The sequence below is a fragment of the Haliotis rufescens genome, unplaced genomic scaffold (genome assembly GCF_023055435.1).
Source record: "Haliotis rufescens isolate VD_foot unplaced genomic scaffold, xgHalRufe1.0.p SCAF_113, whole genome shotgun sequence".
NCBI lineage: Eukaryota > Metazoa > Mollusca > Gastropoda > Lepetellida > Haliotidae > Haliotis > Haliotis rufescens.
The window spans coordinates 172,844-199,315 of record NW_025963795.1 but is presented as its reverse complement, the minus strand read 5'-3'; the positions used below and the strand labels follow the sequence as shown (position 1 = coordinate 199,315).

At 43.1% G+C, this 26,472-nt stretch overlaps 2 protein-coding genes across 4 annotated transcripts; one reads left to right on the top strand and one right to left on the bottom strand.

The window, feature by feature from the left end:
• Positions 1 to 10,250: 10,250 nt before the first annotated feature.
• LOC124128408 lies at positions 10,251 to 21,234 on the bottom strand. 3 transcript variants are annotated; one of them, XM_048393069.1, is made up of 3 exons: positions 20,370 to 21,234; positions 11,535 to 11,583; positions 10,251 to 11,417 (listed from the first exon to the last, which is right to left on the bottom strand). In XM_048393069.1, exons 1-3 carry the CDS (start codon positions 20,959 to 20,961, stop codon positions 10,340 to 10,342), a joined length of 1,719 nt encoding a protein of 572 aa, XP_048249026.1. In that variant the 5' UTR covers positions 20,962 to 21,234; the 3' UTR covers positions 10,251 to 10,339. The 3 variants fall into 3 exon arrangements, with proteins under 3 accessions (XP_048249026.1, XP_048249025.1, XP_048249024.1); XM_048393068.1 differs by having other exon boundaries at positions 10,251 to 11,183; positions 11,223 to 11,583; positions 20,370 to 21,233; XM_048393067.1 differs by having other exon boundaries at positions 10,251 to 11,583; positions 20,370 to 21,232.
• Positions 21,235 to 21,321: 87 nt separating this feature from the next.
• On the top strand, positions 21,322 to 26,207 carry LOC125378156 (leucine-rich repeat extensin-like protein 5). Its single transcript, XM_048393088.1, has 3 exons — positions 21,322 to 21,347; positions 24,741 to 25,351; positions 25,507 to 26,207. Exons 1-3 carry the CDS (start codon positions 21,322 to 21,324, stop codon positions 26,205 to 26,207), a joined length of 1,338 nt encoding a protein of 445 aa, XP_048249045.1.
• Positions 26,208 to 26,472: the final 265 nt, after the last annotated feature.

Below are 26,472 nucleotides of genomic sequence, written 5' to 3'. Positions count from 1 at the left end.
TGGAAGACCTGGTTTAGATGTCATGGTGTTGAAGGTGTAGACACTGGTGCCATGTATACAGTAGGCTTAATCACGTTACATGTGACTACCATCAATATGGAAGACCTGGTTTAGATGTCATGGTGTTGAAGGTGTAGACACTGGTGCCATGTATACAGTAGGCTTCATCACGTTACATGTGATTACTATCAATATGGAAGACCTGGTTTAGATGTCATTGTGTTGAAGGTGTAGACACTGGTGCCATGTATACAGTAGGCTTCATCACGTTACATGTGATTACCATCAATATGGAAGACCTGGTTTAGATGTCATGGTGTTGAAGGTGTAGACACTGGTGCCATGTATACAGTAGGCTTCACGTTACATGTGATTATCATCAATATGGAAGACCTGGTTTAGATGTCATGGTTTTGAAGGTGTAGACAGTGCTGCCATGTATAAAGTAGGCTTCATCACGTTATATGTGATTACCATCAATATGGAAGACCTTGTTTAGATGTCATAGTGTTGAAGGTGTAGACACTGCTGCCATGTATACAGTAGGCTTCATCACGTTACATGTGACTACCATCAATATGGAAGACCTGGTTTAGATGTCATTGTGTTGAAGGTGTAGACACTGGTGCCATGTATACAGTAGGCTTCATCACGTTCCATGTAACTACCATCAATATGGAAGACCTGGTTTAGATGTCATGGTGTTGAAGGTGTAGACACTGGTGCCATGTATACAGTAGGCTTCACGTTACATGTGATTATCATCAATATGGAAGACCTGGTTTAGATGTCATGGTTTTGAAGGTGTAGACACTGGTGCCATGTATACAGTAGGCTTCATCACGTTACATGTGATTACCATCAATATGGAAGACCTGGTTTAGATGTCATAGTGTTGAAGGTGTAGACACTGCTGCCATGTATACAGTAGGCTTCATCACGTTACATGTGACTACCATCAATATGGAAGACCTGGTTTAGATGTCATTGTGTTGAAGGTGTAGACACTGGTGCCATGTATACAGTAGGCTTCACGTTACATGTGATTATCATCAATATGGAAGACCTGGTTTAGATGTCATGGTTTTGAAGGTGTAGACAGTGCTGCCATGTATACAGTAGGCTTCATCACGTTACATGTGATTACCATCAATATGGAAGACCTGGTTTAGATGTCATGGTGTTGAAGGTGTAGACACTGGTGCCATGTATACAGTAGGCTTCATCACGTTACATGTGATTACTATCAATATGGAAGACCTGGTTTAGATGTCATTGTGTTGAAGGTGTAGACACTGGTGCCATGTATACAGTAGGCTTGATCACGTTACATGTGATTACCATCAATATGGAAGACCTGGTTTAGATTTCATGGTGTTGAAGGTGTAGACACTGGTGCCATGTATACAGTAGGCTTCACGTTACATGTGATTATCATCAATATGGAAGACCTGGTTTAGATGTCATGGTTTTGAAGGTGTAGACAGTGGTGTCATGTATACAGCAGGCTTCACGTTACATGTGATTACCATCAATATGGAAAACCTGGTTTAGATGTCATGGTGTTGAAGGTGTTGACACTGCTGCCATGTATACAGTAGGCTTCACGTTACATGTGACTACCATCAACATGGAAGACCTGGTTTAGATGTCATTGTGTTGAAGGTGTAGACACTGGTGCCATGTATACAGTAGGCTTCACGTTACATGTGATTATCATCAATATGGAAGACCTGGTTTAGATTTCATGGTTTTGAAGGTGTAGACAGTGGTGCCATGTATACAGTAGGCTTCATCACGTTACATGTGACTACCATCAATATGGAAGACCTGGTTTAGATGTCATTGTGTTGAAGGTGTAGACACTGGTGCCATGTATACAGTAGGCTTCACGTTACATGTGATTATCATCAATATGGAAGACCTGGTTTAGATGTCATGGTTTTGAAGGTGTAGACAGTGCTGCCATGTATACAGTAGGCTTCATCACGTTACATGTGATTACCATCAATATGGAAGACCTGGTTTAGATGTCATTGTGTTGAAGGTGTAGACAGTGCTGCCATGTATACAGTAGGCTTGATCACGTTACATGTGATTACCATCAATATGGAAGACCTGGTTTAGATGTCATGGTGTTGAAGGTGTAGACACTGGTGCCATGTATACAGTAGGCTTCACGTTACATGTGATTATCATCAATATGGAAGACCTGGTTTAGATGTCATGGTTTTGAAGGTGTAGACAGTGCTGCCATGTATACAGTAGGCTTGATCACGTTACATGTGATTACCATCAATATGGAAGACCTTGTTTAGATGTTATAGTGTTGAAGGTGTAGACAGTGGTGCCATGTCTACAGTAGGCTTCACCACGTTAAATGTGATTACCATCAATATGGAAGACCTGGTTTAGATGTCATGGTGTTGAAGGTGTAGACACTGGTGCCGTGTATACAGTAGGCTTCATGTTACATGTGACTACCATCAACATGGAAGACCTGGTTTAGATGGCATTGTGTTGAAGGAGTAGACAGTGGTGCCATGTATACAGTAGGCTTCACGTTACATGTGATTACCATCAATATGGAAGACCTGGTTTAGATGTCATGGTGTTGAAGGTGTAGACAGTGGTGCCATGTCTACAGTAGGCTTCATCACGTTACATGTGATTACCATCAATATGGAAGACCTGGTTTGGATGTCATGGTGTTGAAGGTGTAGACACTGGTGCCATGTATACAGTAGGCTTCACATTACATGTGATTACCATCAATATGGAAGACCTGGTTTAGATGTCATGGTGTTGAAGGTGTAGACAGTGCTGCCATGTATACAGTAGGCTTCAAGTTACATGTGATTACCATCAATATGGAAGACCTGGTTTAGATGTCATGGTGTTGAAGGAGTAGACAGTGGTGCCATGTATACAGTAGGCTTCACCACGTTACATGTGATTACCATCAATATGGAAGACCTGGTTTAGATGGCATTGTGTTGAAGGTGTAGACAGTGGTGCCATGTATACAGTAGGCTTCACGTTACATGTGATTACCATCAATATGGAAGACCTGGTTTAGATGTCATGGTGTTGAAGTGGTAGACAGTGCTGCCATGTATACAGTAGGCTTCAAGTTACATGTGATTACCATCAATATGGAAGACCTGGTTTAGATGTCATAGCTTTGAAGGTGTAGACACTGGTGCCATGTATACAGCAGGCTTCACGTTACATGTGATTACCATCAATATGGAAGACCTGGTTTAGATGTCATGGTGTTGAAGGAGTAGACACTGGTGCCATGTATACAGTAGGCTTCACGTTACATGTGACTACCATCAATATGGAAGACCTGGTTTAGATGTCATGGTGTTGAAGGTGTAGACAGTGCTGCCATGTATACAGTAGGCTTCATCACGTTACATGTGACTACCATCAATATGGAAGACCTGGTTTAGATGTCATGGTGTTGAAGGTGTAGACACTGGTGCCATGTATACAGTAGGCTTCACGTTACATGTGATTACCATCAATATGGAAGACCTGGATTAGATGTCATGGTGTTGAAGGTGTAGACAGTGGTGCCATGTATACAGTAGGCTTGAAGTTACATGTGATTACCATCAATATGGAAGACCTGGTTTAGATGTAATGGTGTTGAAGGTGTAGACACTGGTGCCATGTATACAGCAGGCTTCATCACGTTACATGTGATTACCATCAATATGGAAGACCTGGATTAGATGTCATGGTGTTGAAGGTGTAGACACTGGTGCCATGTATACAGTAGGCTTCATGTTACATGTGAGTACCATCAATATGGAAGACCTGGATTAGATTTCATGGTGTTGAAGGTGTAGACAGTGGTGCCATGTATACAGTAGGCTTCATCACGTTACATGTGATTACCATCAATATGGTAGACCTGGTTTAGATGTCATGGTGTTGAAGGAGTAGACACTGGTGCCATGTATACAGTAGGCTTCACGTTACATGTGATTACCATCAATATGGAAGACCTTGTTTAGATGTCATAGTGTTGAAGGTGTAGACACTGCTGCCATGTATACAGTAGGCTTCAAGTTACATGTGATTACCATCAATATGGAAGACCTGGTTTAGATGTCATGGTGTTGAAGGTGTAGACACTGGTGCCATGTATACAGTAGGCTTCACGTTACATGTGATTACCATCAATATGGAAGAGCTGGTTTAGATGTCATGGTGTTGAAGGTGTAGACAGTGGTGCCATGTATACAGCAGGCTTCACGTTACATGTGATTACCATCAATATGGAAGACCTGGTTTAGATGTCATGGTGTTGAAGGAGTAGACACTGGTGCCATGTATACAGTAGGCTTCACGTTACATGTGATTACCATCAATATGGAAGACCTGGTTTAGATGTCATGGTGTTGAAGGTGTAGACAGTGCTACCATGTATACAGTAGGCTTCATCACGTAACATGTGACTACCATCAATATGGAAGACCTGGTTTAGATGTCATGGTGTTGAAGGTGTAGACACTGGTGCCATGTATACAGTAGGCTTCACGTTACATGTGATTACCATCAATATGGAAGACCTGGATTAGATGTCATGGTGTTGAAGGTGTAGACTGTGGTGCCATGTATACAGTAGGCTTGAAGTTACATGTGATTACCATCAATATGGAAGACCTGGATTAGATGTCATTGTGTTGAAGGAGTAGACACTGGTGCCATGTATACAGTAAGCTTCATCACGTTACATGTGATTACCATCAATATGGAAGACCTGGTTTAGATGTCATGGTGTTGAAGGTGTAGACAGTGCTGCCATGTATGCAGTAGGCTTCATCACGTTACATGTGATTACCATCAATATGGAAGACCTGGTTTAGATGTCATGGTGTTGAAGGTGTAGACACTGGTGCCATGTATACAGTAGGCTTAATGTTACATGTGATTACCATCAATATGGAAGACCTGGATTAGATGGCATGGTGTTGAAGGTGTAGACACTGGTGCCATGTATACAGTAGGCTTCATCGCGTTACATGTGATTACCATCAATATGGAAGACCTGGATTAGATGTCATGGTGTTGAAGCTGTAGACACTGGTGCCATGTATACAGTAGGCTTCATGTTACATGTGATTACCATCAATATGGAAGACCTGGATTAGATGTCATGGTGTTAAAGATGTAGACACTGGTGCCATGTATACAGTAGGCTTCATGTTACATGTGATTACCATCAATATGGAAGACCTGGATTAGATGTCATGGTGTTGAAGGTGTAGACACTGGTGCCATGTATACAGTAGGCTTCATCACGTTACATGTTATTACCATCAATATTGAAGACCTGGATTAGATGTCATGGTGTTGAAGGTGTAGACACTGGTGCCATGTATACAGTAGGCTTCATGTTACATGTGATTACCATCAATATGGAAGACCTGGATTAGATGTCATGGTGTTGAAGGTGTAGACACTGGTGCCATGTATACAGTAGGCTTCATCACGTTACATGTGATTACCATCAATATGGAAGACCTGGATTAGATGTCATGGTGTTGAAGGTGTAGACAGTGGTGCCATGTATACAGTAGGCTTCACCACGTTACATGTGATTACCATCAATATGGAAGACCTGGTTTAGATGTCATAGTCTTGAAGGTGTAGACAGTGGTGTCATGTATACAGTAGGCTTCATCACGTTACATGTGATTACCATCAATATGGAAGACCTGGTTTAGATGTCATTGTGTTGAAGATGTAGACACTGGTGCCATGTATACAGTAGGCTTCACGTTACATGTGATTACCATCAATATGGAAGACCTGGTTTAGATGTCATGGTGTTGAAGGTGTAGACAGTGGTGCCATGTATACAGTAGGCTTCACCACGTTACATGTGACTACCATCAATATGGAAAACCTGGTTTAGATGTCATTGTGTTGAAGGAGTAGACAGTGCTGCCATGTATACAGTAGGCTTCACGTTACATGTGATTACCATCAATATGGAAGACCTGGTTTAGATGTCATGGTGTTGAAGGTGTAGACACTGGTGCCATGTATACAGTAGGCTTCATCACGTTACATGTGATTACCATCAATATGGAAGACCTGGATTAGATGTCATAGTGTTGAAGGTGTAGACAGTGGTGCCATGTATACAGTAGGCTTCAAGTTACTTGTGATTACCATCAATATAGAAGACCTGGTTTAGATGTCATGGTGTTGAAGGTGTAGACACTGGTGCCATGTATACAGTAGGCTTCAAGTTACATGTGATTACCATCAATATGGAAGACCTGGATTAGATGTCATAGTGTTGAAGGTGTAGACAGTGCTACCATGTATACAGTAGGCTTCATCACGTTACATGTGACTACCATCAATATGGAAGACCTGGTTTAGATGTCATTGTGTTGAAGGTGTAGACACTGGTGCCATGTATACAGTAGGCTTCACGTTACATGTGATTATCATCAATATGGAAGACCTGGTTTAGATGTCATTGTGTTGAAGGTGTAGACAGTGCTGCCATGTATACAGTAGGCTTCATCACGTTACATGTGATTACCATCAATATGGAAGATCTCTCAGATCATCTCTGTGCCAATTACACCATACATTCCACTGAACTTTATCATTTTAAACCTGTTGCATTAACCTCGATAGTGTTTTGAAAGATGCATATTTATCTTCATTGATCTGTGGTGTTATATAAACCATCTTCTCGGCCCCTTGCACTTTACACACAGGGCCAAGCGCCGAGGTGAAGACACAAAACTTGATGTTTGAAACAGTGCTGTCTACTTACGGTCTCTATTCACAGTCTCATTTTACCGCCTCAATTCACTGTCTCATATTACCGTCTCTATTCACTGAGTCTATTCACCGTCTCTATTCACTGTCTCTATTAACCGTCGCTATTCAATGACTCTATTCGCCGTCTCTATTCAGTCTCATATTATCGTCTCTATTCACTGACTCTACTCGCCGCCTCTATTAACCGTCTCTATTCACTGACTCTATTCATCGTCTCTATTCACAGTCTCATATTACCATCTCTATTCACTGACTCTACTCGCCGCCTCTATTTACCGTCTCTATTCACTGACTCTATTCACCGTCTCTATTCACAGTCTCATATTACCGTCTCTATTCACTGACTCTACTCGCCGCCTCTATTAACCGTCTCTATTCACTGACTCTATCCATCGTCTCTATTCACAGTCTCATATTACCGTCTCTATTCACTGACTCTACTCGCCACCTCTATTAACCATCTCTATTCACTGACTCTATTCACCGTCTCTATTCACAGTCTCATATTACCGTCTCTATTTACCGTCTCTATTCACAGTCTCTATTAACCATCTCTATTCACTGACTCTATTCATCGTCTCTATTCACAGTCTCTATTAACCATCTCTATTCACTGACTCTATTCATCGTCTATATTCACAGTCTCTATTAACCGTCGCTATTCAATTACAATATTCGCCGTCTCTATTCACTGACTCTTCTCGCCGCCTCTTTTAACCGTCTCTATTCACTGACTCTATTCATTGTCTCTATTCACAGTCTCATATTACCGTCTCTATTCACTGACTCTACTCGCCGCCTCTATTAACCGTCTCTATTCACTGACTCTATTCGCCGTCTCTATTCACAGACTCTATTCATCGTCTCTATTCAGTCTCATATTACCGTCTCTATTCACTGACTCTACTCGCCGCCTCTATTAACCGTCTCTATTCACTGACTCTATTCGCCACCTCTATTAACCGTCTCTATTAACTGACTCTACTCGCCGCCTCTATTAACTGTCTCTATTCACTGACTATTCATCGTCTCTATTCAGTCTCATATTACCGTCTCTATTCACCTTCTCTATTCACAGTCTCATATTTCCGTTTCTATTCACTGACTCTACTCGCCGCCTCTATTAACCGTCTCTATTCACTGACTCTATTCACCTTCTCTATTCACAGTCTCTATTAACCATCTCTATTCACTGACTCTATTCATCGTCTCTATTCACTGTCTCTATTAACCGTCGCTATTCAATGACTCTATTCGCCGTCTCTATTCAGTCTCATATTATCGTCTCTATTCACTGACTCTACTCGCCGCCTCTATTAACCGTCTCTATTCACTGACTCTATTCATCGTCTCTATTCACAGTCTCACATTACCGTCTCTATTCACTGACTCTACTCGCCGCCTCTATTTACCGTCTCTATTCACTGACTCTATTCACCGTCTCTATTCACAGTCTCATATTACCGTCTCTATTCACTGACTCTACTCGCCGCCTCTATTAACCGTCTCTATTCACTGACTCTATTCATCGTCTCTATTCACCGTCTCAGACACATGTGTAAAACTGTTTCTGTTCCAGGAACAACAGATCAGACACATATGTAACACTGTTTCTGTTCCAGGAACAACAGATCAGACACATATGTAACTCTGTTTCTGTTCCAGGAACAACAGATCAGACACATGTGTAAAACTGTTTCTGTTCTAGGAACAACAGATCAGACACATATGCAACACTGTTTCTGTTCCAGGAACAACAGATCAGACACATATGTGACACTCTTTCTGTTCCAGGAACAACAGATCAGACACATATGTAACACTGTTTCTGTTCCAGGAACAACAGATCAGACACATATGTAAATATGTTTCTGTTCCAGGAACAACAGATCAGACACATATGTAACACTGTTTCTGTTCCAGGAACAACAGATCAGACACATATGTAACTCTGTTTCTCTTCCAGGAACAACAGATCAGACACATATGTAAAACTGTTTCTGTTCTAGGAACACCAGATCAGACACATATGTCACTCTGTTTCTGTTCCAGGAACAACAGATCAGACACATATGTAACACTGTTTCTGTTCTAGGAACAACAGATCAGACACATATGTAACTCTGTTTCTGTTCCAGGAACAACAGATCAGACACATATATAACTCTGTTTCTGTTCCAGGAACAACAGATCACACACATATGTAACTCTGTTTCTGTTCTAGGTACAGATCAGACACATATGTAACACTGTTTCTGTTCCAGGAACAACAGATCAGACACATATGTAACTCTGTTTCTGTACCAGGAACAACAGATCACACACATATGCAACTCTGTTTCTGTTCTAGGTACAGATCAGACACATATGTAACACTGTTTCTGTTCCAGGAACAACCTATCAGACACATATGTAAGACTGTTTCTGTTCTAGGAACAGATCAGACACATATGTAACACTGTTTCTGTTCCAGGAACAACAGATCAGACACATATGTAACTCTGTTTCTGTTCTAGGAACAACAGATCAGACACACATGTAACTCTGTTTCTGTTCCAGGAACAACAGATCAGACACATATGTAACACTGTTTCTGTTCCAGGAACAACAGATCAGACACATATGTAACACTGTTTCTTTTCCAGGAACAACAGATCAGACACATATGTAACACTGTTTCTGTTCCAGGAACAACAGATCAGACACATATGTGACAATTTTTCTTTTCCAGGAACACCAGATCAGACACATTTGTAACACTGTTTCTGTTCCAGGAACAACAGATCAGACACATATGTAACACTGTTTCTGTTCCAGGAACACCAGATCAGACATATGTAAAACAAATATTCAACACAGTGGAACAAATGTCATGTGATTACAAGTTTCTTGTCTTGTTTCTTGTATCCAGGATACATAGCAGTGAGATAGTTCAAGGTTGCATTGTCAATTAATCAGATTACATAATGGTGAGATACTTGTATGTCAAGGCTGCAGTGTGAAATGTCCAGGTTATAAGTAAATCAAGGTTGCACTATGAGTGAGTGAGTGAGTGAGTTGGGTTTAACGCCGCTTTTAACAGTATTCCAGTTATATCGCGGCGTGTCAGCTTAATATGGGAAGAAAGCCCGAAGTGATGCAGGTCTCAGACGTTTACCACTTCGGTGAAACCCACGAGCACGGCTATGGTGCTGACAAACCTAGAAACATAATCGGGGTGAACCGGGATTCGAACCCACGATCATAGGTTTCTGGCGTGCCTAAGGGACGCAACTCTGCACAGCGAATTGCGGCGCCTTAGACGACTGGGCCACCCGTGCCCCCTGCACTATGACTTAATCAGATTACATAATCGTGAGATACTAGTATTTCAAGGCTGCATTGTGAAATGATTACAGAGCGATAAGATAATTCAAAGTGCGTTGTCTAGTTCATAATGCAATTTTATTATTCAAGGTGGCATCCTGAATTAACCTTTCTATACAGCGGTGAGATAATTAAAGGTGTGAATTGTTCAGGTGATGATCTGATTAATTAAAGTTTGAAGAAACATGATCATGTGACTGAATACGAGTAACACGTGTGCGCATGGGGTCCGGCCGCTGCAGTTATAAGGTTCTTTACTCTTTGGCGATGAGGCAGCTGGTGACGGTGGTGAGGTTGCCGTAGATGTTTCAGTAGCAGTAGGAGCAGAGGCAACGACGGAGGTGTCACTGTCACTATTGGTTAGCTGCCTCGTTGTGCGTCCACCCTCGTCTCCATCACCAAACAGCCTCGTTGTCAATCTATTCTTGTCTACATCACCAAACAGCCTCGTTGTCAATCTATTCTTGTCTACATCACCAAACAGCCTCGTTGTCAATCTATTCTTGTCTACATCACCAAACAGCCTCGTTGTCAATTCATCCTTATCCCCATCAACAAAGAGCCTCGTTGTGAGTTCACCCATGTACCCTTCAGGAAACAGCCTCGTTGTGAGTTCACCCATGTACCCTTCAGGAAACAGCCTCGTTGTGAGTTCACCCTTGTCCCCTTCAGGAAACAGCCTCGTTGTGAGTTCACCCATGTCCCCATCAACAAACAGCCTCGTTGTGAGTTCACCCTTGTACCCTTCAGGAAACAGCCTCGTTGTGAGTTCACCCTTGTCCCCTTCAGGAAACAGCCTCGTTGTGAGTTCACCCTTGTCCCCTTCAGGAAACAGCCTCGTTGTGAGTTCACCCATGTCCCCATCAACAAACAGCCTCGTTGTGAGTTCACCCTTGTCCCCTTCAGGAAACAGCCTCGTTGTGAGTTCACCCATGTCCCCTTCAGCAAACGGCCTCGTTGTGAGTTCACCCATGTCCCCTTCAGCAAACGGCCTCGTTGTGAGTTCACCCTTATCTCCATCAGCAAACAGCCTCGTTGTGAGTTCACCCATGTCCCCTTCAGCAAACGGCCTCGTTGTGAGTTCACCCTTGTCCCCTTCAGCAAACGGCCTCGTTGTGAGTTCACCCTTGTCTCCATCAGCAAACAGCCTCGTTGTGAGTTCACCCTTGTCCCCTTCAGCAAACGGCCTCGTTGTGAGTTCACCCTTGTCTCCATCAGCAAACAGCCTCGTTGTGAGTTCACCCTTGTCCCCTTCAGCAAACAGCCTCGTTGTGAGTTCACCCTTGTCCCCTTCAGCAAACGGCCTCGTTGTGAGTTCACCCTTGTCTCCATCAGCAAACAGCCTCGTTGTCCCTTCAGCAGTCACAAGATCGGGAGAAACGCCGTCATAACCTGTAACAATTATTGAGATGATTCCTGACAACTGCAAATAATATTTATAAAGCACGTGGTCATGTGTACATGTGACACATTCGATGCATTTGTGCTCAAAGTGAATTGTTTTGTATATTTGTACCTCAGAACAGCAGCAGAACAAAAGTTTCGGTTAATGCGATACATAAATACGAATTTGACGACAAGATTCTTTCAGTTCAATCCGAATAATGCAGATATTTGTTTAGTTTAGGTCATTTAGATTCCACAGTTAGACCTATACCATACAGTGATCAGATTAGATTGATAAAACTTAAATTATTACACGGATTTTTCAACAAGTGTTTAGGAAGTGGCCTAATTTGAAGCACAAGAAGTTGAACCAATATTTCTTAGCTTGACTACAATATGTGAATATGTCACGTGGATCAACATAACAATGCACATGAGCAACTAATATATACCTAACGAAATACACGTGATGTTTTGACCTACATTAGGCCTAGATCTATCTGGATAATATTGTACTTACGATAAACGAAACATCCAATACCCATATTCAAACACAACTTTAATTATGGATTGCCCTTCCTTTCACAGCATTTTCACACACAAAACTGAGTTTGATCATTGGATCCACACTTGTCTCATGTATTTATTGTTCGGGGGATTTGGATACACATCGCGCACAAGTTTAATAATACAATCTGGGATCCCTTTCCCGTTTGGTCCACACCAATCCTTCATCTGCTGCAACGTTTAATATCCGATTCTTCAAGTCCGAGTATCTACGAACTCTCCAAACACTCCGTTATTTAGCTCAGCTCAGTCCAGAAGTTTGGTCCGATCGACGGATTCTGCAACATGGTGGCCGCACCCTTCCTGAACTACGATTGCCTTTGCCGTGTCACGCATGGTTGACATAAGAAGTGTGAACATACATATTCGGCTTTAGCTGGATCCACAATGAAATATCGCTGTGACACTGATTCACTAATCCCAAGAATCGGCACAGAATTTGTCAAAGTTTCTGTTTCACTTGCAAGGGCGGGAAGCGAGGCGCCATCTTGTCGATTCGAGTTGGCGGTCGAAATCATGTCATCTTGAATTGGAACTTTCTCCACGACAAAGTCACCAATGTCATAATCGAAATGACCAAAGGCTCCCTGATCATCTCTAACAACTCTCCATCAAATTAAGCGTCACGTGAAATTGTTTTGTCGCTCATATGGAATACAAGCGAACTTGCAAAGTTTGATGCGCTCATGGGGAGTGGTTGCTAGGAGATCGCGCGGTCAGAAAGAGGGGAAAACGAAAAGTTTTAGAAATAAATAAAAGAAATCCGCAGTGCAATCCAAAAGTGCCAAGTACTGGATGTTTTAAAAAAAAAAAAATATTCACGAAAACACTCTTTTCTAAACATGCAAATTAATTTATTGATTGATCCCAAGGTCGTAACCCTGATCACGTGGTGGGTATTTGGAAATAATCTTGCGATGGCGACGTGAATGAGGCTGTGTGTATTACATTGTTGAAATCAACTGACCAGGAAGATTGTCGGGGCATTGACATTATGGCAGATGCTCGTCATGGATGGAGAAAAAATGCATTCGAGAGAAACGTTGTTGCTTTGAGCTTCGAGACCAAACGTGTTCATGTCGAAGTTGTTTACAAGTGAGGATGATATGTGTAGCCATGGCCAGCGACCAGAATAATATTGATGAAAATAATGTTGAAATCCAGGTTCAAGCACATGACAGAATGAATTAATGTGAACAATTATTTATTTGAACATCGTTTCGAAGTATTTGAGGCTGTCCGTGTCTTATCTCCATTCCGACGTGAAATAATATAAACTTTAATTTCGTGTCTCAATTTTTTTCTCCCGCTGTGAAAAAATTGCGCCCCGATCTAATAACAGAAATACTACTATACACACCATTGCTACTATACACACCATTGCTACTATACACACCATTGCTACTATACACACCACTGCTACTATACACACCATTGCTACTATACACACCATTGCTACTATACACATCATTGCTACTATACACACCATTGCTACTATACACACCATTGCTACTATACACACCATTGCTACCATACACACCATTGCTACTATACACACCACTGCTACTATACACACCATTGCTACTATACGTCACCATTGCTACTATACACACCATTGCTACTATACACACCACTGCTGCTACACACACCATTGCTACTACACACACCATTGCTACTATACACACCATTGCTACTATACACACCACTGCTACTATACACACCATTGCTACTATACACACCATTGCTACTATACGTCACCTTTGCTACTATACGTCACCATTGCTACTACACACACCATTGCTACTATACACACCATTGCTACTATACACACCATTGCTACTACACACACCATTGCTACTATACGTCACCATTGCTACTATACGTCACCATTGCTACTACACACACCATTGCTACTATACACACCATTGCTACTATACACACCATTGCTACTATACACACCATTGCTACAATTCACACCATTGCTACTATAGGTCACAATTGCTACTATACACACCATTACTACTATACACACCATTGCTACTATACACACCACTGCTACTATACGTCACCATTGCTACTATACACACCATTGCTACTATACACACCATTGCTACTATACGTCACCATTGCTACTATACACACCATTGCTACTATACACACCATTGCTACCATACACACCATTGCTACTATACACACCACTGCTACTATACACACCATTGCTACTATACGTCACCATTGCTACTATACGTCACCATTGCTACTATACGTCACCATTGCTACTATACGTCACCATTGCTACTATACGTCACCATTGCTACTATAGGTCACAATTGCTACTACACACACCATTGCTACTACACACACCATTGCTACTATACGTCACCATTGCTACTATACGTCACCATTGCTACTACACACACCATTGCTACTATACACACCATTGCTACTATACACACCATTGCTACTATACACACCATTGCTACAATTCACACCATTGCTACTATACGTCACAATTGCTACTATACACACCATTACTACTATACACACCATTGCTACTATACACACCATTGCTACTATACACACCATTGCTACTATACGTCACCATTGCTACTATACACACCATTGCTACTATACACACCATTGCTACTATACGTCACCATTGCTACTATACACACCATTGCTACTATACACACCATTGCTACCATACACACCATTGCTACTATACACACCACTGCTACTATACACACCATTGCTACTATACGTCACCATTGCTACTATACACACCATTGCTACTATACACACCACTGCTACAACACACACCATTGCTACTACACACACCATTGCTACTATACACACCATTGCTACCATACACACCACTGCTACTATACACACCATTGCTACTATACACACCATTGCTACTATGCGTCACCATTGCTACTATACACACCATTGCTACTATACACACCATTGCTACTATACGTCACCATTGCTACTATACACACCATTGCTAGTATACACACCATTGCTACTATACACACCGTTGCTACTATACACACCATTGCTACTATACGGCACCATTGCTACTATACGGCACCATTGCTACTATACACATCATTGCTACTATACACACCATTGCTACTATACACACCATTGCTACAATTCACACCATTGCTACTATACGTCACCATTGCTACTATACACACCATTACTACTATACACACCATTGCTACTATACACACCATTGCTACTATACACACCGTTGCTACTATACACACCATTGCTACTATACACACCATTGCTACTATACGGCACCATTGCTACTATACGGCACCATTGCTACTATACACATCATTGCTACTATACACACCATTGCTACTATACACACCATTGCTACAATTCACACCATTGCTACTATACGTCACCATTGCTACTATACACACCATTACTACTATACACACCATTGCTACTATACACACCATTGCTACTATACGTCACCATTGCTACTATACGTCACCATTGCTACTATACGTCACCATTGCTACTATACACACCATTGCTACTATACACACCATTGCTACTATACGTCACCATTGCTACTATACACACAATTGCTACTATACACACCATTGCTACTATACACACCATTGCTACTATATACACCACTGCTACTATACACACCATTGCTACTATACGTCACCATTGCTACTATACACACCATTGCTACTATACACACCACTGCTACTACACACACCATTGCTACTACACACACCATTGCTACTATACACACCATTGCTACTATACACACCACTGCTACTATACACACCATTGCTACTATACACACCATTGCTACTATACGTCACCTTTGCTACTATACGTCACCATTGCTACTATACACACCATTGCTACTATACACACCATTGCTACTATACACACCATTGCTACTATACACACCATTGCTACTATACGTCACCATTGCTACTATACGTCACCATTGCTACTATACACACCATTGCTAGTATACACACCATTGCTACTATACACACCGTTGCTACTATACACACCATTGCTACTATACACACCATTGCTACTATACGGCACCATTGCTACTATACACACCATTGCTACTATACACACCATTGCTACTATACGTCACCATTGCTACTATACACACAATTGCTACTATACACACCATTGCTACCATACACACCATTGCTACTATACACACCATTGCTACTATACACACCATTGCTACTATACGTCACCATTGCTACTATACACACCATTGCTACTATACACAGCACTGCTACTATACACACCATTGCTACTACACACACCATTGCTACTATACACACCATTGCTACTATACACACCACTGCTGCTATACACACCATTGCTACTATACACACCATTGCTACTATACGTCACCTTTGCTACTATACGTCACCATTGCTACTATACACACCATTGCTACTATACACACCATTGCTACTATACACACCATTGCTACTATACACACCATTGCTACTATACGTCACCATTGCTTCTATACGTCACCATTGCTACTATACACACCATTGCTAGTATACACACCATTGCTACTATACACACCGTTGCTACTATACACACCATTGCTAGTATACACACCATTGCTACTATACGGCACCATTGCTACTATACGGCACCATTGCTACTATACACATCATTGCTACTATACACACCATTGCTACTATACACACCATTGCTACAATTCACACCATTGCTACTATACGTCACCATTGCTACTATACACACCATTGCTACTATTCACACCATTGCTACTATACACACCATTGCTACTATACGTCACCATTGCTACTATACGTCGCCATTGCTACTATACGTCAACATTGCTACTATACACACCATTGCTACTATACACACCATTGCTACTATACACACCATTGCTACTATACGTCACCAGGGCAACTTTACCTTTCTTTAGTTGTTAATTAAAAATTCGTTTCCGAAGCAAAGCGACCCGATCTACGTTATAAATTAATTCATAGACTAAACTGAGGGCCAAAGGAAACGTTACCAACATTAACTGATTTGCCACTTTGAAACAAAGATGCCAACCTGTTAAAAAACAGTAAAGAACACATCTCACGAATACAGCCTTCATGTTCTCTGTCGTTCTTTGCACGTGCTTTGCGGTCACGACCCCGCAGGATGACCGCTTTTTACAGGTATTTCATCTGAGGAACAGACTTCTTACAGTGACGTCATCAGCTGCCAACAGCTTAGGACATCCAGTCAGAAGACAAACAGTGACCAGACGACTACGACATTATGGTCTCCGGACTTATCGCCCTTTGAAGGGCATGACCTTGACCCGTCAACATCGACGTGCCAGATTGACGTGGTGCAGGCAAATTCAGCGATGGCAACAAAGGGAATGGCGGCGAGTGCTGTTTAGTGACGACGTGGTGAACGTACGGCTCCTTGTAGTGTCCAGAAGGTGGAACCTTACGGGGGCGGAAGTGTGATGGTCTGGGGCGGCATTTGCGGGGACGAGAAGACGGAACTTGTCTTCATCAATGGCAATCTGACAGCACAACGCTACACTGACAATATCTTACGGCCAGTGGTTCTTCCTTTCATCCAGCGTCAACAACGGACGGTGTTCCAACAAGATAACGCCACACCCCATAAAGCCCGTATTACTAGAGACTACATCAACGCCAACGACGTGACTGTCCTGCCGTTGCCAGCTCGATCACCAGATCTGTCACCCATAGAACATCTCTGGGACCAGCTGGGGCGTCGTCTTCGGAAACGTCAACATCCTCCCTTCACGAGACAAGCGTTGATCGTTGCCCTCCGTGAGGAATGGAATCGGATACCTGCAGTCGATGTGAGGACGCTTGTCTACTCAGTTCGACGCCGCATTCGAAGATGCATTGCCGCTCATGGAGGTCATGTCCCGTATTGAACGGTGTGTGCCGTCGTCACCTTAAAGTTGTAACCAATGTTGTTGATCGAATACTGGACGAATGACCCAATGTCAAGAAATGTCTCTGATGGAGGTCAAGGACTTTGTTGTTGAATTAGCAAATTCGAATTTTACTGTTGTGAATGATGAATTTCTACAATACAATTGTTATTACTGCTTCAAATTGTGTTGGTCATATTTTATCCTAGAAATATCGTTGGTAACGTTTCTTTTGGCCGTCAGTTTAGATTCTAGTACCAAGTGTGTAAATCTTTTTAAAATGTCATAAAGTAACTTACACAATTATTGATAGACATTTTTTATAATTAATATATTTTATTTCGTCCGCCCGCACTCTTGTTAGTTGAGGCTTTTGGGGAGAAACACATACAAGAAATATGGATGGCCTTATGCAAATGACACTTGGTATGCCAATCAACGGGGACTCTGGGTCACTGTATGGGACCCGCCAAAGTTTCACGGATCTCGAGACTTCGGCCTGAGGCGCCTCGGACAAGTAAGACTTTGCTGCTGGGCAATGGAAACGTGTGACGGAAACGACAAAAACTATTGTCATCACTTGACAATATTCCAGACCATCACCAGGTTTTTTTACATCCAGAATCCAGATGAAAGCAAGACGAACACAACGGAAAAAAACACTGTTGACATCACCGATTGCCGTATATATTTTTAGAAATGCTATTCATAAACTGCAGATATACCGTACACCACTGGATTACGATTGGTGCGGTGACATATTGTATGTTTTTTTGTTCAATTACACTGCTCTTATTCATCACGACAAACGTTTGATGGATATTTATAACCATTGAAACTTACGTCCTTGTTGTCAAACGGCCAACGTCCCATTAACCAATGACATTCATGTGTTATCATGACGTCATATTGACCCGTCAGATGACTCGTATAAGCTCCGCCCACTAGAGTGCAGTAGTTCCTACCGCAGATTGAGCTTTAACTTGAATCAGTGAAAACATCATGTAACGTTTTGCGGCGATGTGCTTGTCTGGTGTCTGCATTTGTATGATGTAACGTTTTGGGTAATTTTCAGAGCTTAACCTGGGCTAGTAAAAACATGATGTAACGGGTTTTTTATGATACACGGGGCTTGTCTTGAGTCTATTAATACATGATGTAACGTTTGTGTGATGCACTGTGCTTGTCTTGTGTCTATATATATATATATATGAAGTAACGTTTGTGTAGTGCACTGTGCTTGTCGTGTGTCTATATATATATGGAGTAACGTTTGTGTGATGCACTGTGCTTGTCTTGTGTCTATATATATATGGAGTAACGTTTGTGTGGTGCACTGTGCTTGTCTTGTGTCTATATATATATGGAGTAACGTTTGTGTGGTGCACTGTGCTTGTCTTGTGTCTATATATATATGAAGTAACGTTTGTGTGGTGCACTGTGCTTGTCTTGTGTCTATATATATATGGAGTAACGTTTGTGTGATGCACTGTGCTTGTCTTGTGTCTATATATATATGGAGTAACGTTTGTGTGGTGCACTGTGCTTGTCTTGTGTTTATATATATATGAGGTAACGTTTGTGTGATGCACTCTGCTTGTCTTGTGTCTCTATTAATACTTGATGTAACGTTTGTATGATGCACTCTGCTTGTCTTGTGTGTCTCTCTCTCTCTCTCTATATATATATATATATATGATGCAACGTTTGTGTAATGCACTCTGCTTGTCTTGTGTATATATATATATATATATATATATATATATGATGTAACGTTTGTGTGATGCACTGTGCTTGTCTTGTGTCTATATATATATATATATATGATGTAACGTTTGTGTGATGCACTGTGCTTGTCTTGTGTCTATATATATATATATATATGATGTAACGTTTGTGTGATGCACTGTGCTTGTCTTGTGTCTATATATATATATATATATATGATGTAACGTTTGTGTGATGCACTGTGCTTGTCGTGTGTCTCTCTCTCTCTCTCTCTCTATATATATATATATATATATATGATGTAACGTTTGTGTGGTGCACTCTGCTTGTCTTGTGTCTATAGATACATGAAGTAACGTTTGTGTGGTGCACTGTGCTTGTCTTGTGTCTTAATATATATGAAGTAACGTTTGTTATGATGCACTCTGCTTGTCTTGTGTCTCTATTAATACTTGATGTAACGTTTGTATGATGCACAGTGTTTGTTTGTGTTTCCGCCTTTTGTGGGGAAGTATTAATCTCAAACCTTTCCTTGCTGTTGTTTTGTCTGCCTTCACCTCCCAGGGTTTACAGCTGCCACCTATGCCGGAGTTGTCTCCCCTCATCAAGGGCGATGCCGTGCACCGGATGTCGTCTTTTGTCAGGTTGACGGCAGCCATGTCCACAACCACCGAGTCAACCTCCACACCATACATGTCAGCACGGGCAACGATCAAGGTCACAGTGTGCTGTCCAGGGTCAAGTTGGCTCCTTTCTCCGACTTGACCTGACCCAAGAAATTCATCCCAATATGCGCCGCTGTTGGATCTTTCAAGGGTTGTAATCTCTCCGACTGATATTCCATCAAGCAGTACCGAAATGACGTCACTTCCACCATCGTTCGAATGCATGAAATCACGGATAGAAACATTTCGTGGCTGATCTATACAAAAGTTGATATTGAGGTATTCCCCTGCAAACATCCACACCACTCGGTTGCCGGACGCATTAGCTCGATGATGGATGCGGCACGGTTTCACGTGACTAGCCACTTGCTCAAGCTCAAAAACAAACTCTGACGAAGATGCTTCCAGCGCAGACATGAGAACCAACGTTAACATCAGCGCGCTGTAGTTCATGGTGGAGAGTGTAGAGGCCAGTCTCAACAGACGCAAGACACCAATAACTACTGATACATCTGCGGGTCACGTGTCATTAGCCACCGACAGGATCGTCTCACAACGATTAATTGAACTTCCGACATTCTTCTTGGATTTTCATGGCGGACGTTAATCTGCTTGTCGTGAGAGGGTACACGGATCATACAAGGGCACAAGGATTGTCTGTCTGTCAAACATTTAGTCCTGACATCATGATAGAGAATCTACACCAATGCATTACTGACAAATGGACAGCGAAATGTTGATATCACCAGATATGTCATTACGTATATGCAGAATGTCTTTACGTCACCATCTTAACCTCCGACCTTTCTCAGGATGACGACGACCGGCGTGGGACCTGAGTACATCCCCCGAAACTCACAACTATCTTAGCTGTGTACACACTATAACACCACGTGCAGCAATACGCTTCTCACTACTATGTTAGCTGTGTATACACTATAACACCACGTGCAGCAAGTCACTTCTCACTACTGTGTTAGCTGTGTATACACTATAGCACCACGTGCAGCAAAGCACTTCTCACTACTGTGTTAGCTGTGTATACACTATAACTCCACGTGCAGCAATACGCTTTTCACTACTGTGTTAGCTGTGTATACACTATAACACCACGTGCAACAATACGCTTCTCACTACTATGTTAGCTGTGTATACACTATAACACCACGTGCAGCAATACGCTTCTCACTACTATGTTACCTGTGTATACACTATAACACCACGTGCAGCAAGGCACTTCTCACTACTGTGTTAGGTGTGTATACACTATAACACCACGTGCAGAAAGGCACTTCTCACTACTGTGTTAGCTGTGTATACACTATAACACCACGTACAGCAAGACACTTCTCACTGCTGTGTTAGCTGTGTATACACTATAACACCACGTACAGCAAGACACTTCTCACTGCTGTGTTAGCTGTGTATACACTATAACACTACGTGCAGCAAGACACTTCTCACTGCTGTGTTAGCTGGGTATACACTATAACACCACGTGCAGCAAGACACTTCTCACTGCTGTGTTAGCTATGTATACACTATAACACCACGTGCAGCAAGTCACTTCTCACTACTGTGTTAGCTGTGTATACACTATAACACCACGTGCAGCAAGTGACTTCAGACTACTCTGTTAGCTATGTATACACTAAAGCACCACGTGCAGCAAGTCACTTCAGAGTACTCTGTTAGCTGTGTATACACTATAACACCACCGTCTTTGGATCTACGAGTGCCCTATAAGGTAAAAGCTTATGCTCCGAAAACAAGATTTGCAAACTGTCAATTAAAATATTGTTAGCCCTTTTAACAAGTTGCTGTTCGTAACACATGCTGATGTTTTGTTGGCATTAGTTACATTTGTGTGTATTTTATGTTCGAATAGAACACACAGAAGACCCATATTAGCGGTGGAAACTGAATGGTTTTATAAAACAAGGACATGAAAGTTGGATCAATATTACAAAATCTCAAGCAGCGAATAAATGAAGTCTTTGAGGGCCGTTTTTTTTAAATAAATTCTGTATTCGCATTCAACGAACGTTTAGAGCAAATAATGGTGCTTGGTTATTTGTACTCGTTAATATTTTTAAGTTCCTCATTATTATGCGTGGGTTTGATTTGGACTCTTTTCCTCGGAAGTCGACAATCATTGCCTTAGAACTTTTAACATTTGGAAACCAGAAATTCGATTCATCCCATTCCGTAAAGGATCGGATCGGAGTTGTATGTACAATTGTCTGTGTTTGAAGTCAATACTATAGGGGACATAACGCAACCTTGTGGATCCCTCGTTGACACGTGACCAAGACACGAGCGGGATCCGTGCACGTGAAATTATTATTGTGGTCGGTTTACAAGGAAATCAATCACCCAGACATACGACGCTTTGACTCACAGTATATGCCAGATATACAAGTTGCCCAACGGTATCAAACGGATACACTACTGCTTGACACACAACATATAACAAATATAGGATATTAATACACACTTCAAAAACCAATATACGACAAAATGATCAAAACACATTGAAATTATACGTCAATATTACACACCACAAATTACAAAAACCTTACAACTTGACACACAACACATAACAAATATCTGTCAATACTAAACACTTTAAAAAACCAATATACGACAGCTTAATAAACAACACATTACAAATATACGTCGATATTACAAACTACAAAAAAACAATATACGGTGCTTTATGCACAACACATTACAAATATACGTCAATATTACACACCAAAAAGAACCAATAGACGAGTGCTTGACACACAACATATCACAAATATACGTCAATATTACACACCAAAAAGAACTATTATACGAGAGCTTGATACACAACATATCACAAATATACGTCAATATTACACAACAAAAAGGACCAATAGACGAGAGCTTGACACACAACATATCACAAATATACGTCAATATTACACACCAAAAAGAACTAATATACGAGAGCTTGACACAAAACATATCACAAATATACGTCAATATTACACACCAAACAAATAGACGAGTGTTTGACACACAACATATGACAAATATACGTCAATATTACACATCAAAAAGAACTATTATACGAGAGCTTGATACACAACATATCACAAATATACGTCAATATTACACATCAAAAAGAACTATTATACGAGAGCTTGATACACAACATATCACAAATATACGTCAATATTACACATCAAAAAGAACTATTATACGAGAGCTTGATACACAACATATCACAAATATACGTCAATATAACACATCAAAAAGAACTATTATACGAGAGCTTGATACACAACATATCACAAATATACGTCAATATTACACAACAAAAAGGACCAATAGACGAGTGCTTGACACACAACATATCACAAATATACGTCAATATTACACACCAAAAAGAACTAATATACGAGAGCTTGACACACAACATATGACAAATATACGTCAATAATACACACCAAACAAATAGACGAGTGTTTGACACACAACATATGACAAATATACGTCAATATTACACATCAAAAAGAACTATTATACGAGAGCTTGATACACAACATATCACAAATATACGTCAATATTACACAACAAAAAGGACCAATAGACGAGTGCTTGACACACAACATATCACAAATATACGTCAATATGACACACACCGACTTACAAATATAGGTCAATGTTACACACTATAAAAACAGGGGCGGTCGGGTAGCCTAATGGTTAAAGCGGTCGCTCGTCACGCTGAAGACCCGGGTTCGATGCCCGACATGGATACAATGTGTGAAGCCCATTTCTGGTGTCCCCAGACGTGATATTGCCGTAATATTGCTAAAACCATATTCACTCACTATGAAAAAAACAAATACACCACAGCTTGACACACAACACATGACACATATAACTGAAAACGTGGTACTTCACAACTATCAGGCAACTTGACACACAGTTTATAAGGTATATGTCAGTCTATACTTCCTCATGCTACAATCATTCTTACTTTAAGTATTGGATTCTGATAAGGCTTGAGTCGCCGAGCGTGGACTGAGCCTCTGCACTACTGGAGATAGGTGGGAATGTCAGTAATGTCGCTGCTTGACCTTAATTTGATTCTGCACCAGATATTATGAACACTTGTACTGAGGCGTAGTATCTTTTCCTTCAATTTGTACTACTGCCAACAGCGAAACGCACTCGACTTCCACCTTCTGCTTCAGACTCCCCCCTCCTGCCCCAGTCTCCCCCCCTGCTCCAGACTCCCCTCCTGCCCCAGTTTCCCCCATCCTGCCCAAGTCTCCCCCTCCTGCCCGAGTCTCCCCCCCTGCTCCAGACTCACCCCTCCTGCCCCAGACCCACCCCTCCTGCCCCAGTCTCCCCCTCCTGCCCGAGTCTTCCCCTCCTGTCCCAGTCTTCCATTTCTGCCCCAGACTCACCGCTCCTGCCCCAGTCTTCCCCTCCTGCCCCAGACTCACCCCTCCTGCCCCAGACTCACCCCCTGCCCCAGACTCAACCCTCCTGCACCTGACCCACCCCTCCTGCCCCAGTCTTCCCCTCCTGCCCCAGTCTTCCCCTCCTGCCCCAGTCTTCCCCTCCTGCCCCAGACTCACCCTCCTGCCCCAGACTCACCCCCCTGCCCCAGACTCACCCCTCCTGCACCAAGTCTCACCCTCCTGTCCCAGTGTCCCCCTCCTGCCCCAGTCTCCCCCTCCTGCTCCAGTCTCCCCCCCCCTGCCCCAGTCTCCCCTCCTGCCCCAGTCTCCCCCTCCTGCTCCAGTCTCCCCTCCTGCCCCAGTCTCCCCCCCTGCCCAAGTCTTCCCCTCCTGCCCCAGTCTCCCCCCTCCTGCCCCAGTCTCCCCCCTCCTGCCCTAGACTCACCCCTCCTGATCCAATCCCCCCTCCTGCCCCAGACTCACCCCTCCTGATCAAGTCCCCCCTCCTGCCCCAGACTCACCCCTCCTGATCAAGTCCCCCCTCCTGCCCCAGACTCACCCCTCCTGCCCCAGTCTCCCCCCTCCTGCCCCAGACTCACCCCTCCTGATCAAGTCCCCCCTCCTGCCCCAGACTCACCCCTCTTGCCTCATTCTCCCCCCTCCTGCCCCGGACTCACCCCTCCTGATCAAGTCTCCCCTCCTGCCCCAGACTCCCCCCTCCTGTCCCAGACTCACCCCTCCTGTCCCAGACTCACCCCTCCTGATCAAGTCCCCCCTCCTGCCCCAGACTCACCCCTCCTGCCCCAGACTCACCCCTCCTGTCCTAGACTCCCCCCTCCTGCCCCAGACTCACCCCTCCTGATCAAGTCCCCCCTCCTGCCCCAGACTCACCCCTCTTGCCTCATTCTCCCCCCTCCTGCCCCAGACTCACCCCTCCTGATCAAGTCTCCCCTCCTGCCCCAGACTCACCCCTCCTGTCCCAGTCTCCCCCCTCCTGCCCCAGACTCCCACCTCCTGCCCCAGACTCACCCCTCCTGCCCCAGTCTCCCCCCTCCTGCCCCAGACTCACCCCTCCTGATCAAGTCCCCCCTCCTGCCCCAGACTCACCCCTCTTGCCTCATTCTCCCCCCTCCTGCCCCAGACTCACCCCTCCTGATCAAGTCTCCCCTCCTGCCCCAGACTCCCCCCTCCTGTCCCAGACTCACCCCTCCTGCCCCAGTCTCCCCCCTCCTGCCCCAGACTCACCCCTCCTGATCAAGTCCCCCCTCCTGCCCCAGACTCACCCCTCTTGCCTCATTCTCCCCCCTCCTGCCCCAGACTCACCCCTCCTGATCAAGTCTCCCCTCCTGCCCCAGACTCCCCCCTCCTGTCCCAGACTCACCCCTCCTGTCCCAGTCTCCCCCCTCCTGCCCCAGACTCACCCCTCCTGATCAAGTCCCCCCTCCTGCCCCAGACTCACCCCTCCTGATCAAGTCCCCCCTCCTGCCCCAGACTCACCCCTCCTGCCCTAGTCTCCTCC

Excerpts from the sequence above, each read along its gene's own strand:
- LOC125378156 (XM_048393088.1), top strand. The coding sequence starts at position 21,322 with ATGACGACGACCGGCGTGGGACCTGA. Across the intron at positions 21,348-24,740 it reads ACGACCGGCGTGGGACCTGA|ACTCCCCCCTCCTGCCCCAG; the intron begins GTACATCCCCCG and ends CTTCTGCTTCAG. Across the intron at positions 25,352-25,506 it reads AGTCTTCCCCTCCTGCCCCA|ACTCACCCCTCCTGCCCCAG; the intron begins GTCTCCCCCCTC and ends CTCCTGCCCCAG.
- LOC124128408 (XM_048393067.1), bottom strand. The coding sequence starts at position 20,961 with ATGAACTACAGCGCGCTGATGTTAACGTTGGTTCTCATGTCTGCGCTG. Across the intron at positions 11,584-20,369 it reads CAAAACAACAGCAAGGAAAG|GTTATGACGGCGTTTCTCCC; the intron begins GTTTGAGATTAA and ends TAATTGTTACAG.